Genomic DNA, 14,489 nt, shown 5'->3' with positions numbered 1-14,489 from the left:
AACTAACAAGACTACCACTAGCTATAACTGATGGAAATTATATGTTAATCACTATCACTTGAATAAGGCATAAGAATATGAGTTCATCACACATAAAATACATATGCCAAAATTCTCTAAAGAGTGCTGTATAAATTCTTTTTAAAATGCTGGCATTATAACCTGAAATAAACAATGTATGAATCATGGATTGCATTTAACTCAAAGGTTGTGCATGTCTGCACTAGATTCTTCAAAGATGAAACTATCAAAGGCAAAAGGTTATGTTAAATACAGCATACATTTCTCTCTTGTGTTGATCTTACTCAAAGAATAAGCCAATATATTTGGTAAAACTGCTGAATAGATTTTAATTTTATTTGGTGTTTAATATAAAAATAATTAACATTCCGTTTTCCCTCTGTTATGTATACATTGAAATCATCCATATGCATTCATCCATGGCTAGCCTTTGGAACAAAAATGAATACTATTAACTAAAACTCTGCTTATAAATTTCCATTAAACGATGCCTTTTGTTGAAGCTTATACTGCTTATTTTTTTATTTCATGGCTCCATGTATTGAGTATTCTTTCTGTATGTAGAGATTTTCTATCATCTCTTAATTGTGGCTTGCTACATTTTTATGTTACCGTTTAGTTTGCCACTTTCTGAAAACCTTCTGATCTCCACAAAGGATAGTTTAATATTGCAGGAGATTTTGTGGCTCCTAATGGACCAGTTCAGGGTAGAACACTCATGTAGGCTTGCTCTCCCCCTCTGCATGTTGGAAAACACCCTCTTACACAACCCAGTTGTGCTCATTTGACTAGTAGGGGCAGAATGTGTCTATGGATACCTAGTCAAATATGTATCCAAATGTGCACTCTGTCCATCTGTTGTACATTACTTTCAGCCTCTCTCCCCCTTCTGTTCCAACCAGTCACATGCAGCACTGTATGACAATAACTTATCTGGGGTGAAAGTTGCTACATAGAACTGCAAGCAGTGCAACTTACCAAAGCATGGCAAGGCAGGGTGCATTGGTCCCGTTGCCTTGGCAATGGCTCAGCAATGGTGATGCATTCCCTTTTCCTTTGTTCTGAAATAACAGCAGATGGAGGGAAGAATGACTGCAAATGAGTACAAAGGAATGGAAGGTCACACTTGTTTAAAAACAATTTTGTTCCCCCTGGAATGGCATCTTTTGTAAAACTTTCATAAACTTTCATAACTCATGCTGCATAACAAGGGAAGTTCATGCCTTAGTTCTTAAAAGGCAATGCCAGGAATTCTTGTTTTATAGTCCTGTACTTATGCCATCCTTGGAAAAGAGAGTATTTCTCCCTCTCTGCTCCTTGCCTAGATGCTTGCAAGTTCTCTTCTCCTCTACCCCCCAACCAATCAGTCCCTTATGCATATTGTTATTATTTATTGTTATTAGTTATTAAATTTATATCCCCACTCCCTTTGTGCTTTTGTTGTGCGCCTGAACTGAGCAAGTTTGTTGATGATGAGAGTTCCATCCTGCAATCATGTTTCTGGAGAAAACCAGCAGAAGTATGTTTTCCCAATTCCCAGCTCATTTGTGTGCACGCTGTATTTACTAAGGGTGAAGTCTAGTGATGTCTGTCTGACCTAGGACAGATGTAGCACGGACAGCATTTCCTCAGTGACCATGTTCGCATGTACCAATAAGCCAAGACCTTACTGTGTATTAGCTGCTTGCTTGTACACGCAGCCTTATCACTGCTGGTTGTACAAGCAGGTAAGCAAACAGGGAAGGGAGTAGCTTAACGTTATGTCCAAACCCATTGTGGTTTGTTTCTCCCTAACAAGTTAAGATTCATAAACAAGCAACTCTTGGTTTAAGGCTGGCTAGTTCTCATGGCTTTTCATGGTGAAACAAGTTATTTGTTCCAGTTCAGACATAATGCTAAGCTATTCTCTTTGTGGTTTGTATATTCATTTGCATGAAGGGAAGATCAAAGTGGGTGTGATTGGACCAGGTGCATCAGCTCATACACAGGATGGTTTATTAAACCAAGGTTCTCAGCTTATTGTTATGTTGGAATGCAGCTATTGCAGGGGCAGTTTGTATGTTGGAAGGTGCTCCTTGTGGCTGTCTTTAATATGAAACTCCAACATTCCCCCACATCGTATAGGTAGTATTGTAATTAATGGGCATTTAGTATATGCTGTACCAGCTATAGGTCTCACAAAGAATCATAGATCAATATAGCTATTTTAATAGTACAGTAACTTCTTTGAACAGTCTTAGTACTGTTGCCATGGCTCTTCTGATTAAAATGGAAGTACAGCCACTATTACTGACAGGTACATACTGTATATACTTGAGTATAAGCTGACTTTTTCAGCACATTTTTTTATGTGAAAAAGCCCCGCTCAGCTTATACTCGAGTGAGGGTCCTTTCGGGCTGCTCTTTCCTCCTTCTCTGCCTTTGCCGCTGTTTGCGGCGGAGGAACGAGCAGCCTGAAAGCAGCCCTTTTGGGCTGCTTGTTCTTCCTCCGCCGCTGCCACCACCACCAGGTTTGTGGTGTGGTGAACCCGCTTATACTTGAGTCAATAAGTTTTCCCAGTCTTTTGTGGTAAAATTAGGTGCCTCAGCTTATATTCGGGTCGGCTTATACTCAAGTATATATGGTATATCCCACCCAAGAGTTTACACTCATGTGATCCACTATTCTGGGATCAATTGTATGGTTATTTACTAAACCTGCAAAATGAGTGTCCTAGATTCCAAAATCATTTGGACTGGAATACCCTTGCTACAATGGCATGACTATTAATATCTCCCCCTCTGGGTGACACTATGCTTTTGCGTCTCTAAAATTTGACAGTTGTCACAGTTACTGACGTTTCTTGGCTAAGAGCACTTTGTAGGTTTGTTATTCTTCAGTACCTGGTCAGTTTCTCACCAATTACTGCTTTCTATTTGCTCCTGTCCTAATTCCTCTGTTGATCGCCCATTGCTTCAATTTCTTGACCCAAAATTTCAGAGCTTTGCATGAATATAACAGCTTGTTTTAGAAAATTGTTATCTTCTTTTTATGTGAACCTCCTTGATAATTTTGTTGTGAGCTGGAAGGACAGGATGCAGATTCGAAAACAACCGGAGGTTTAGCTTTTTGACTAAGCACATTTTTGGAATTTTTATTTATTTACTTGAACCAGGTTAACTAACCAAAACAGAGACAGTATCTTGAAGAGAAATGTTGAAAGGAGGCTTAACATTCTTTCTACTACAGCATTTGCATAATTTTGCTTACCTTGTTTGTGGACATCTTTTGTTGGCATTCATAGACTAGGATTATATTTATTTAACTCCACTGCAATCTTCTTGAGCCATTCAAGTGTAATGAATTATGATAGACACTTAATTGTGTTCTAGTTCCACAATACGGCTTTAGGCAAAGGCTTGCGCCTTGGTGGACTATAAAGCTTCGATATGCAGTCACTTCTGACAGCTTTGGACTTTTTTATTGGCAATTACACAGATGGTGAAGAGTGTTTTTAGCTAGTGAGATGTGTTTAGAAGGAAAAAATAGTTTGCAAAAATAATTTATTCAACGAATAGCATTTGATGTTTTTCTCAAATTGTCTTTCCAAAGTTGTAATATTATATAATTTGTATGTTTTCTGAAATGTTATCAAATGACTACTGGTTCTAATAGTGAAAGGAGAATTGTTTATAGGCATCTTAAGGCTTTAAATTATCGTTTTTATTGCTGAAGTATGTTCTACCAGCCCCCCTGCAAACAAGTGGGCGTAGGGTAAAACTTACCTGAATTTGTACATTTGCATTGGAAACAACTGTCGCTGTTACCACATTCATTAAAAAGTGCACTATGCTATGAAGGATAAATTTACACATTCTGTACTTCAGAGCAGCAGTTTGATAATACATAATTTTACCGAAGCTTTTTAGTAAAACAGAAGTCTCACTCTCATAACTACAACTCTTACCGTGTTGTGAGATATTAGAATTTTGGGGCAGGAAGGCATATTCTGAGAAAAAATCAAGAGACCAACATCACGAGGCATTAAGTGCTATCACCCCACAATGAGCAATACTTCACAGAAGTGGAGATGGGGTCTACCCACTATGGTACTTATTTAGTAAAAACACAAGTATTTAGAATTGGGATACATGCATTAAGTGCATGATACTTTGTAGTTTTCAAGCAAAGGTTGTAGACATGCAAGATGTTCACAGGATGATTGGGAATAAATAGTATCTGAGATACGTTCGGGAGTCAGCTGTATTCTGGATGCCAAATTTAGGTTTTCAGATAGGAGGATAAATTTCAAGACTTCCCATATTAATAGGTATTAATAGGTGTTTCTCATTTAAATGTTTAACTCACCTGACTTTCCCGTGACACTCAGAGTAATGCTATGTTTACTATAATTTATATTCATTAATTATTGAAGAATAAGTGTATGTTTTCTTGGTGTTAATGGCCATTGCACCAAGCAAGAACTGCTTTTTTGCAGAAGAAAATTAATTTCAAGTGCCAAATTGGTTTTTCATCTCACTGTTCCATCAGAATTCCTCGGTGGAACTGATTTTGCTGGAAATCAGTCGGTTTAGTTGTTTGGGTTTGCGTTTGGCACCAAATGTTGCTTTTGGGTGCGATTGGTTCTACTTGACATCATAATTTATTTGGGCCTACCTGTCAAATATGACCCATGAAGGCTCTTTTTTTTAGGGGGGGGGATTTTGTTTTGAACATTTTTTCATCTCGTTATATATCATTTCCCAATATGTGCTTGCCCACCACATATGAAAAAATGTTCCTTTTACTTCTTTACATTTCGAACACAAATCCGATTCCACATTTTGTACATTTTAGCCAATCAATTTTGAGTTAAATACTATCTATGAATCATTTTCATATAGTTCTCTTTCAGTGTATAGCGTGCAGAAAATTTCAAATCATTCTTCCAAAATTTCTCTCAGAGATTGACGTTACAGTTATTTTAAAGCTAGTTGTATTTAAGTAAGCTTCTTAATGGTTTTTAAAAACATTTATTTGATTAAAAAACTCCCACAAAAGTCAGCAAAGGAGTAAAATGTGTCTGTGATTTCTTGATTATTGCTTATGTTGACTTATTTTTTGTTTATTTAAAGGTAAAGTGCAAGTTAAAAGCTCAGACATTCAAGTTGGCGATCTCATCATAGTGGAAAAGGTTGGTACTTTAAAATATTTTTTAGATTGGGGACACACACACACAGTACAGATAAGAGCTCTTAAAGTATTGGCCTGTATACATTTATCGTTTTTGCTATTTGTATAATTTCCTGCCACAGAGCAGGTTTCAAGCAGAATAGGTGGTTAATGGACATTATATAATGTTATGCCAGCAGCCTGCCCTCCATCTGCTCTGGAAGGTACGCCAACCTTCCAGAGCAGATTTTTAAGGTGCACAGTGAGGCTGTAGGGGAAAACAGAAAAAGAGAAAGTCCTGTTGCACAGTCAGAAGCCCATTGCAGTCAAAAAGGCACTGCTGGATGCCACCCATTGTTGTTGTTGTTTAGTCGTTTAGTCATGTCTGACTCTTTGTGACCCCATGAACCAGAGCACGCCAGGCACTCCTGTCTTCCACTGCCTCCCGCAGTTTGGTCAAACTCATGTTGGTAGCTTCGAGAACACTGTCCAGCCATCTCGTCCTCTGTCGTCCCCTTCTCCTTGTGCCCTCCATCTTTTCTGGTCTTTTCCAGGGAGTCTTCTCTTCTCATGAGGTGGCCAAAGTATTGGAGCCTCAGCTTCAGGATTTGTCCTTCCAGTGAGCACTCAGGGCTGATTTCCTTAAGAATGGATAGGTTTGATCTTCTTGCAGTCCATGGGACTCTCAAGAGTCTCCTCCAGCACCATAATTGAAAAGCATCAATTCTTCGGTGATCAGCCTTCTTTATGGTCCAGCTCTCACTTCCATACATCACTACTGGGAAAACCATAGCTTTTACTATACGGACCTTTGTTGGCAAGGTGATGTCTCTGCTTTTTAAGATGCTGTCTAGGTTTGTCATTGCTTTTCTCCCGAGAAGCAGGCGTCTTTTAATTTCGTGACTGCTGTCACCACCTGCAGTGTTCATGGAACCCAAGAAAATAAAATCTCTCACTGCCTCCATTTCTTCCCCTTCTGTTTGCCAGGAGGTGATGGGACCAGTGGCCATGTTCATTATTATTATTTTTTTATGTTGAGCTTCAGGCCATATTTTACGCTCTCCTCTTTCACCTTCATTAAAAGGTTCTTTAATTCCTCGTCACTTTCTGCCATCAAGGTTGTGTCATCTGCATATCTGAGGTTGTTGATATTTCTTCCGGCAATCTTAATTCCGGCTTGGGATTCATCCAGTCATAGCCCTGAACAAAGGATACAAGAGAACACATTTAAAATCTTGATAATGCCTGGTTATTACATAAAGCTTGCAATGATCTCCTGCCCAAGGGTGATCAGGGCGATTGGGTCCACCCTTGCATAGCTCCAGCAATGTTGCAGCTGGATATGCTCCCAAATAATTAATTGGAGTAAATTGGTAGGGCTTATTTTATTTATTTCATTTTAGCAAATCTAAAGTAGATCTTTTTCAACCATTGTTGTCAGTATGAAGGACTTTATAATTTTAAATTTTCACTTTTGTTACAAAGACAAATAATTGGAACTCATAACTGACAAATATGAGAACTTGTTTTTATTGGTATCCTGCCATTGTAATGAGGATGGTAAGATTAATTATGTCTGCTGGTGTGTGAGAGAGCTGCGTTTTTGTCAAAGCTTCAGCTTGTTAACGGGCAGCAGTTTTAAAGGATAACGCTAGTAACCTGAGATGTGACTAAAAGGTTTATGTCAACATTAAAAGAGAAGTTGTAAAGATGTATAGTTAATCTATATAAAGACAGCACATCTGATTTTATGTTTGTCATTTAAGGAATGATTTATTGACTTCTGAAGTTGCCTTTTGCCTCTCCTCTCAGTTTTGCAGATAGTAGGTTCACAAGTATTGAATATACAATATAGTTCATGTTCTTCAGTAAGATTTATATTTTTCTGTACCCTCTCTTTCCACCTTACTATATAAAAAGACTTTTTGCTCAATATAGGAAGGATCTGGACGGTTTTAGAATATGCAATTAAATTTCAGCATTTAAAAAAAAAATTCTGATGGAGTGAAATGAGATTCTACACGCATTCTCACGTCATTTGCTTTTCTTAGATGTTGGAGTAGGCTCTTCTGTTATTTCTCTGTAGAACGCTAAAGGTTTGCATTTCCCATCATTTTGTGTTTACTTTACACACATACTTTACAGCAGCAATGCAAAGCTATTTATTTGATCAGAGATCAAAGACACTGTGCAGAGGGGGTTCTCAGTCTAAAATGCCTGATTCTTAAAGGCTGTTGGAGGAAAAGTGATAGCGTAAACTAGTGCTGCCGTTTTGATGTTTACTGTACTTAATGTCTGCTATTTGTAACTATGGATCTTGTGATATGGGCAAAGTGCTAACGGTTCCTTTATCCTATTTGCTGAGGACAAAATCAACCCCAGTTAGCTTTAGCATTTTGATAGTTTAGCAAGTTAAACATAGTTTAAAAAAATGAAAAGAAGGGGAAGAGAATTGAAACACCATTGGACAATTGACATAATAGTTAAGGGATATGTAGACAATAAAGTGATGGTTTAAGTTTGCTAATATTACACACACACACACACACAGAGAGAGAGAGAGAGAGAGAGAGAGAGAGAGAGAGAGAGAGAGCACAGTAAAATTAATGCCCAAGTGCTAGCCCCCAGCCATCCAGGTTTGAAGTGTGATTGTCAGATGGTTACTGAGCTACAGTTGTTTGCTTCAATTCAGCCTAGTGCAGGACCCAGTGATGGCTTTAGAGGCAAAGGGATTTGTGTAAGCAAGCTCACATCCCTTTGGCCCCCAAACATTTCTTGTGTTGCACTTAAATAAATAAATAAATATTTCATTTAAAGATCTGTTGCTTATTGAAATATTACTGGTTTGTATAAATAAAGAATGTATTTGTTGGAAACCAAGTCGTTATGTTTCTGGAGCAGATTTGGGTGGGTTCAGGGGTACACAGAGGAGGGGGTAATTCTGTTCCATGAACACAATGACTATATAGGATTCAACCATTATAATTAAATGCCCCCCCTCTATACACAGACATATAAATAACAAACATGCTGTACTTCCCCCCAACAGAATCAGCGAATTCCATCTGATATGGTGTTTCTGAGAACGTCAGAAAAAACAGGTATGTTGATATTTTCTGGTATTGTTCTGTGGATGCTTCGTGAAGGATATACACTAGTGATTATAGTAACTGAAAGTTTATATTATTGCTGTTTTCAAATGGATCCTCTTGGATTGATTCTGTAGTTCTGCTTTTTTTTCTTCTTTTTTTTAAGTAGATAGGAACACCTGATCGAAAATAAAAAGTATTTATACAGCTTTAGAGAGGATCATCATTCTATTTGTGTAAAAGCTATGTCTTTTGTACAAGGCAGCAAACCTGGCAGGGAGAAAATAAAACTGCATGCCCATGTAGTCTTCCGTGAACTGATATGTAACCCCTAGCACAGACAATGCACAATTTAGCTACATGTGGTGGGTGGAGTTGCCACATCCACTCTTTGCTGCTGCCATACTACCTTTTTTTCTTAGATTTAAGATGGAAGGGCCTGTGAGGCCATTATCATCTCCCCGCCCCCCCAACCCATGTTGTTTGAGAGCTGATGCTCATTGTCGGTGACTGGCTGGGTTATGAACTAGTGCATGGGTAGGCAAACTAAAGCCCAGGGGCTGGATCCAGGCCAATCAGCTTCAGGAATCATGAGTAGAATGTGTCCTTTTATTTAAAATGCATCTCTGGGTTATTTGTGGGGCATAGGAATTCGTTCATTTTCTTTTCTTTCCAAAATATAGTCCTGCCTCCCACAAGGTTTGAGGGACAGTGGACCGGCCCCCTGCTGAAAAAGTTTGCTGACCCCTGAACTAGTGGCTACAGGCTTTGTTGGAACTCTGCTTGACCATACTCCCTGTCTCTTCCTGGTAGGAGCTGATGTCTCCTTCATCTTGGCAATAGAGCCAGGCCTCTGTTTTAGCTCTACTACTGTGGTGGTATCCCAGCAGGAATTGGCGTATGCCCTGGTAGTTGGCAATCTTGTCCATCGGCTTAGCTTGGGACTCTTTTGTCGCTTCCTCCATCTCTAGTGCATACAGATTATACAAAAGCTGGTTGTTTACTTGTGGAACTGTGCAACAGATATTGCTCCTTTAGTTTGTAGTGCTCTGAATTCTAGTCTTACACTGCAGTCCTAACGCTTCCTAGGGAGTAACCCCGTTAAAAGCAATGGCACTTACGTCTGAGTAAATATACATAAGATTACACTGTTGGTATGTTACATTGATGTGATAAATTCATATAGTGGCTGTGTTTAGATGTCATGCTGAGCCATAGTTAATTAACCTTGGCTAATATGCTCATCCCTCCCCTCTCTTCTAGTACAGCTGCAAGGAGTAGTTTAGAAGCTTTCACTTAACCACACATTGTTGCATCATTATTTTATTTATTTTTATTTAACCAAGATTTATACCCTGCTTAATTGACAAAAATCTCTATGAAGTTTGCACAAAGTGCTATAAGATACTCATTTAAAATACAGATAAAATCAAATCTTAAAACATTTTGACATAAAAATTATCAAAATGTAACTAAAATCAGCAATTTTTAACTGTTAAAATTCCATACATGGGTGAGCTTGCCTAAACATTTTTTTTTTAAGCAGGCATCATCAAAACTGACAAACTGGCTAATTTTGGTATAATTAAAAGTGATTCTACAAAAATTAAAAAGAATAAAAAATTCTGGTAGAATTTAGTAGAATTCAAAGTAGAAGCTGAAGCTTGCGTACTTCCTCCTCACCATGACTGTGCTGGAGGAGGAGGTGGTGAGTGTGTTCCTGTGTTTATACACTTAACAGGTAGCTGTATGATATTGCTCACCTGTGGATTGTGGTGCTGGGGGGTGGGGGGTTGTTGTGGACCAACATAACTACTTTTGCTTTTTATATATTCTGGGTAGTTAGTTATGTTGCCTTAGATTATGCCTTCGCAAATTAACGGCAGTGGTGAATTTAAATTACTGGCTATGCCTCCAATTTTTTGTAGAAATTACAGAATTATGTTAAGTACTGTAGCAGGTAACCTGAAAGAAGACCTGTTACATTTCATTAAAAATGTTACTTAGCTGTTTTGTGCATTTATACATTATAATTAATTACAGATAAGTGTTTTGTGGCTTTTTGCACAAGGATGTTTGACACTTTGAACCTCTGAAATTGCACAGAAAATGTGGTATCACTTTGGAATTCAGCTGTTCAACTCAAGTGTCACCTCCTATCTCTTTCTAAGCACTGCTACAGAATAATAAGGCTGTAATAGTTGTGGCACGTGTTCTGGAAATATCTATTATGTTTAGAAACCATACATTTTAAAACCTACCTGTCTTGAAACGAAAAAAAGTTTGGGAAATGTATTGCTACAGAGAATGACAAATGACTATAGTGAAGTTTTGCACATACGGCCAAATAAACTTTTATCTTCAGGGCATGAGTGACTGCCAACAATCTGTCCAAACTACTTTAATCTGTTCCCGTATCTCAGCTCCTATTCCAGTTTTAACATTTGATTTAACTCAGGCTAGCAATGTTTTGACACCTATCTCAAGCCACTGAATAATATCGCTTTTATGTGTTCCACCTATTGTTTTATACATAAACTCAAGTGGAATAATAGCATTAATACAAAGTATACTAATAGTATACTAATAGTATACTTAATATGCTAATACTTAAAGAGCTAGTGTAGTGTAGTGGCCAAGACTGAGCTGAAAAGGAAAAACAATCCTTGGTTTAAAGCTTGCTCCTGTTATGAATTGCAAAGTGATCTTAGGCAAGTTAATTTTTATCAGGCTCAGCCCTTCAGCTGCAATATGGGGGTGTCTTTCACCCACATTCTAGTGATGTTGCAATATTTATACAAGAATAAGGGCCAGAATGCAGGGGCGTGCATTTTTTTTGACTGCTGGTGGCACTTTTATCAGGTATTTACTGGACCTGAGGGCCCTTGACCTTTTTTTTTGCTGTGGGTGAGGGGCAGGGGTGGGGAGGGGTATTTTGGCAATGCAGGGACTTCCACTGTTAATCGGAACTGAGCTCTGTGTAGAACATCACACCTGCCACTTAAATACCAACCTATATATACAATGTTTTGAATGCTCAAACACACTATCTATTATTTATTAAATTTATATTCAGCCCTTCCGCCCAAAGGAGCCCAGGGTGTCAGTGCTAAATGAATGCTGTGTATTACTTAATAAGTATGGGTGAATTCCAGCTAAATTGTTTTGTCAGTACAATGAGTTCAACTTGCATAATGGAACTTCCCCCCCACATTGGATGAAAGATTCCTACTTTGCAGGGGGTTGGACTAGATGACCCTCATGGTCCCTTCCAACTCTGATTAGTTCCAGTATATAAATTTAAACTAGTTAGTATTATGTCTATCACAATTGTCCTGTTTTCAGTGATTCTCAAAAATGGGATGTAATTTCAAAATGAATTCATTGCTTGCGCATGACAATTTGCTTGCTTTAACCCTTTTGATTTTTTAAATGTTTCAAGAAAAGGAAGGTTTGGGATGTGCTTCTACTTCTAAAGAGGATATAAATTGTATAATTAGAATTTAAGAACGTGGGCAGATGCTTTAAATATCTCCTTTTCTCTGGATGATGCTCAGTGAATGCAAAATAATTCTGTAATGTATTTAATAAAATAAAAATTCCTAAAACGTACAGAGTCAATATAAGACCCCTAAAATATATGCAGCGTGATCAAGCTTGGATTAAAAGCATCTGTGTGCTTGTCAATAAGGAATTGTGATGAGTTCAGGGGTATCATATTGACTGTGTATTAATACATGGTATCCTATTGGACCATAAGCTGATTGTTTAGAATGTAAATGATTCTGTTGATGGATCCAGTGACTGATGGCTTAAATTCCAATTAATCAATTGCTTCATCAGTTTCTTAATTCAGATCAAATATCTCCTGAGTGAACATAGTTCTTTCAGTGGTATTAGGAAAAATTAATGCTTTAGAACTAATTTTCATCAATCTCTTATAAATGTCAATATGTTTTTCCCTGTGTCCCAAGTGTGACAACATTATGGCATAAATATTTGTCATATATTACAGTTCCTTTTTACCGTAAGCTATCAAAGCTGAACTTTTCTTCTGAATATAGTAAATGAAGCTCTGTACCCCCAACATGTCAACTCAGTGGTGCTCTTCAGCTTGTCAGCTGCTTAAAATGTTCCTGCAATATAGTAATATAAATGATTTAAAATAAACTTTTGTTCTGTGTAGACATAAAACCCTGGGCTCTTAGTTTCTGACTCATAGCAAGCAGGTTGCTAATATTACAACACTTTATGACAGCTTCACATGCCTTGTTTCTCAATAACCCATCAATTAATTCTTCAGCACTTGACACAGACTCTTCATTGTGACACTTATACCAGTTGATCTTAATTTGATTGCCATTAAAACCACCCTTTCCTGACAAGTCTTGTCAATTATACAAAATAAAATCAAGTATTCATAAGAAGTCTGTAACAGGATATAGGCAAGAAGATTTAATAATTCAGTTTTGGTGAGGCTTAACTGGCATTAGTTGTAGCTAATGTTCTCATTTGTGAAAAATTTATCAGACACAACACTTGAGAGAGAATACAGACAGAATAGCTTCTATTTATACAGCCTTAGCTGCACGGTGGCATAAAAGGAGAACATGTTAGCATAATCTCATTCTTTAAAAAAAAGTAAATCAAATCTTACTCAGTTGCATCATGTTGAAAATTTGAGGCTTTCTGAATAATTGATTTAAAGCATCATGGTTATAGCTTTAATACAAAGAGAAAATGAGAGCATAATTTTACCCTAGGTACATAATTTTACCTTAGGTACAACACAAGACAAAACAACGATTTATCTAGTTTAGGGTTGCCCCCCCCCCATTTTAATTGAAGTTTTACATATATATTCAGCTCTCCTTGCAGCTAGTTTGTAATATTGCAAAATTATTAATTGAAGTTTTCCAAAATATTCAGCTTTTGTCTCAGCAAATCATTTATTCATATTAATGTTTAACAGTGTATCTTATCTGTGAGTTCTGAATAAAAAGAATCCTTGCAACTTCCTGTTTTTCATAAGAAGTTCTTTATTTTTTATACCTCCTGCCTTGAGCATTAATTCCCGAGTCAAATGACTTACCCAGCTAATACTAAATAATTCTATATTTAGCAAAAACTGGATGGTCAGTCCTGCTTCAAGATAAAAATTCTGAAAGTGGAATGGGCTGGTATCTCCTAAGGAGTTGACTTTTATTTTCTTAATATGACAAGGCTAATGTAGAAATATCATATGAAAGACTACTCCAGGGAAAGCAAAAAATATGCCAATATGGAAAAGACTCCTTCAGCTTGAAGGGTGACCAGCATATACCTTGAATCCCAGTTTGGGAGAAATTTGCCTTGTATAGGATCAGCTCAAGTCTCATCCATAACTTGTTTTGACAGAACTAAAATCCCAGCCCTTGTAGACCGCCCAGTCATGGTAAGATTGGCCAAAGGGAAGGGGCAGAGCATTATGCTACCTCTCTCTGCATACACAAGCATTTTTTGACAGACACACTTTTGACAGAAATTTCTGCTGTTTGTGGAGGTGGCTTCCTATTTACACACACTTTTCTCTATTTTTCCATTTTCTTACCTCAGTATCTTTTTGCTGCTTTGTAGCCCTGTTTATAACTCATCTTTCTGGGTTCAGTGGCAGACTTGAATTCTTCCTGTAAAAGGTAAAGGACCCCTGGACGGTTAAGTCCAGCCAAAGGCGACTATGGGGTTGTGGTGCTCATCTGGCTTCAGGCCGAGGGAGCCGGCGTTTGTCCACAGCTTTCTGGGTCATGTGGCCAGCATGACTAAACCGCTACTGGCGCATAAAGGACCGTGATGGAAATCAGAGCACACGGAAATGCTTTTTACTTTCCCACTGCAGCAGTACCTATTTATCTACTTGCACTGGTGTGCTTTGGAACTGCTAAGTTCGCAGAAGCTAGGTACAACACAGAGGAACAGAGCAATGGGAGCTCACCTTGTCATGCAGATTCGAACTGCCAACCTTCCAATCAGCAAGACCAAGAGGCTCAGGCTTTAGACCACAGTGCCATCCGCTCCCCTTATTCTTCCTATAGTTCACACACTGGGCAGGGGGGGATATCAGATGGAAGTAAACTAAGCTGCATGGCTAGCTAGCTGCACCATGTCTCTGACTCTAGGCTAGGGTGAAGTGGAGGAATGAAAATGCACTGACACAGACTACCTACTCCACCCCTTCTTTTGATCAGCAT

The 14,489-nt window shown here is 38.1% G+C and overlaps 1 protein-coding gene across 6 annotated transcripts in view; it reads left to right on the top strand.

The window, feature by feature from the left end:
* The window catches only part of ATP9B (ATPase phospholipid transporting 9B (putative)), a 116,303-nt gene that overhangs the window by 24,970 nt on the left and 76,844 nt on the right, over positions 1 to 14,489 (top strand). For all 6 annotated transcript variants that reach the window (XM_081205789.1, XM_081205788.1, XM_081205792.1 and 3 more), the window contains 2 exons: positions 5,137 to 5,195; positions 8,223 to 8,274. In XM_081205789.1, coding sequence (XP_081061915.1) covers positions 5,137 to 5,195; positions 8,223 to 8,274 — 111 coding nt within the window. The remainder of the gene's footprint in view (positions 1 to 5,136; positions 5,196 to 8,222; positions 8,275 to 14,489) is intronic.

This window comes from Podarcis bocagei, assembly GCF_964188305.1.
Source record: "Podarcis bocagei genome assembly, chromosome: 8".
NCBI classification, from domain to species: domain Eukaryota; kingdom Metazoa; phylum Chordata; class Lepidosauria; order Squamata; family Lacertidae; genus Podarcis; species Podarcis bocagei.
This window is presented reverse-complemented; position numbering and strand designations above follow the sequence as displayed.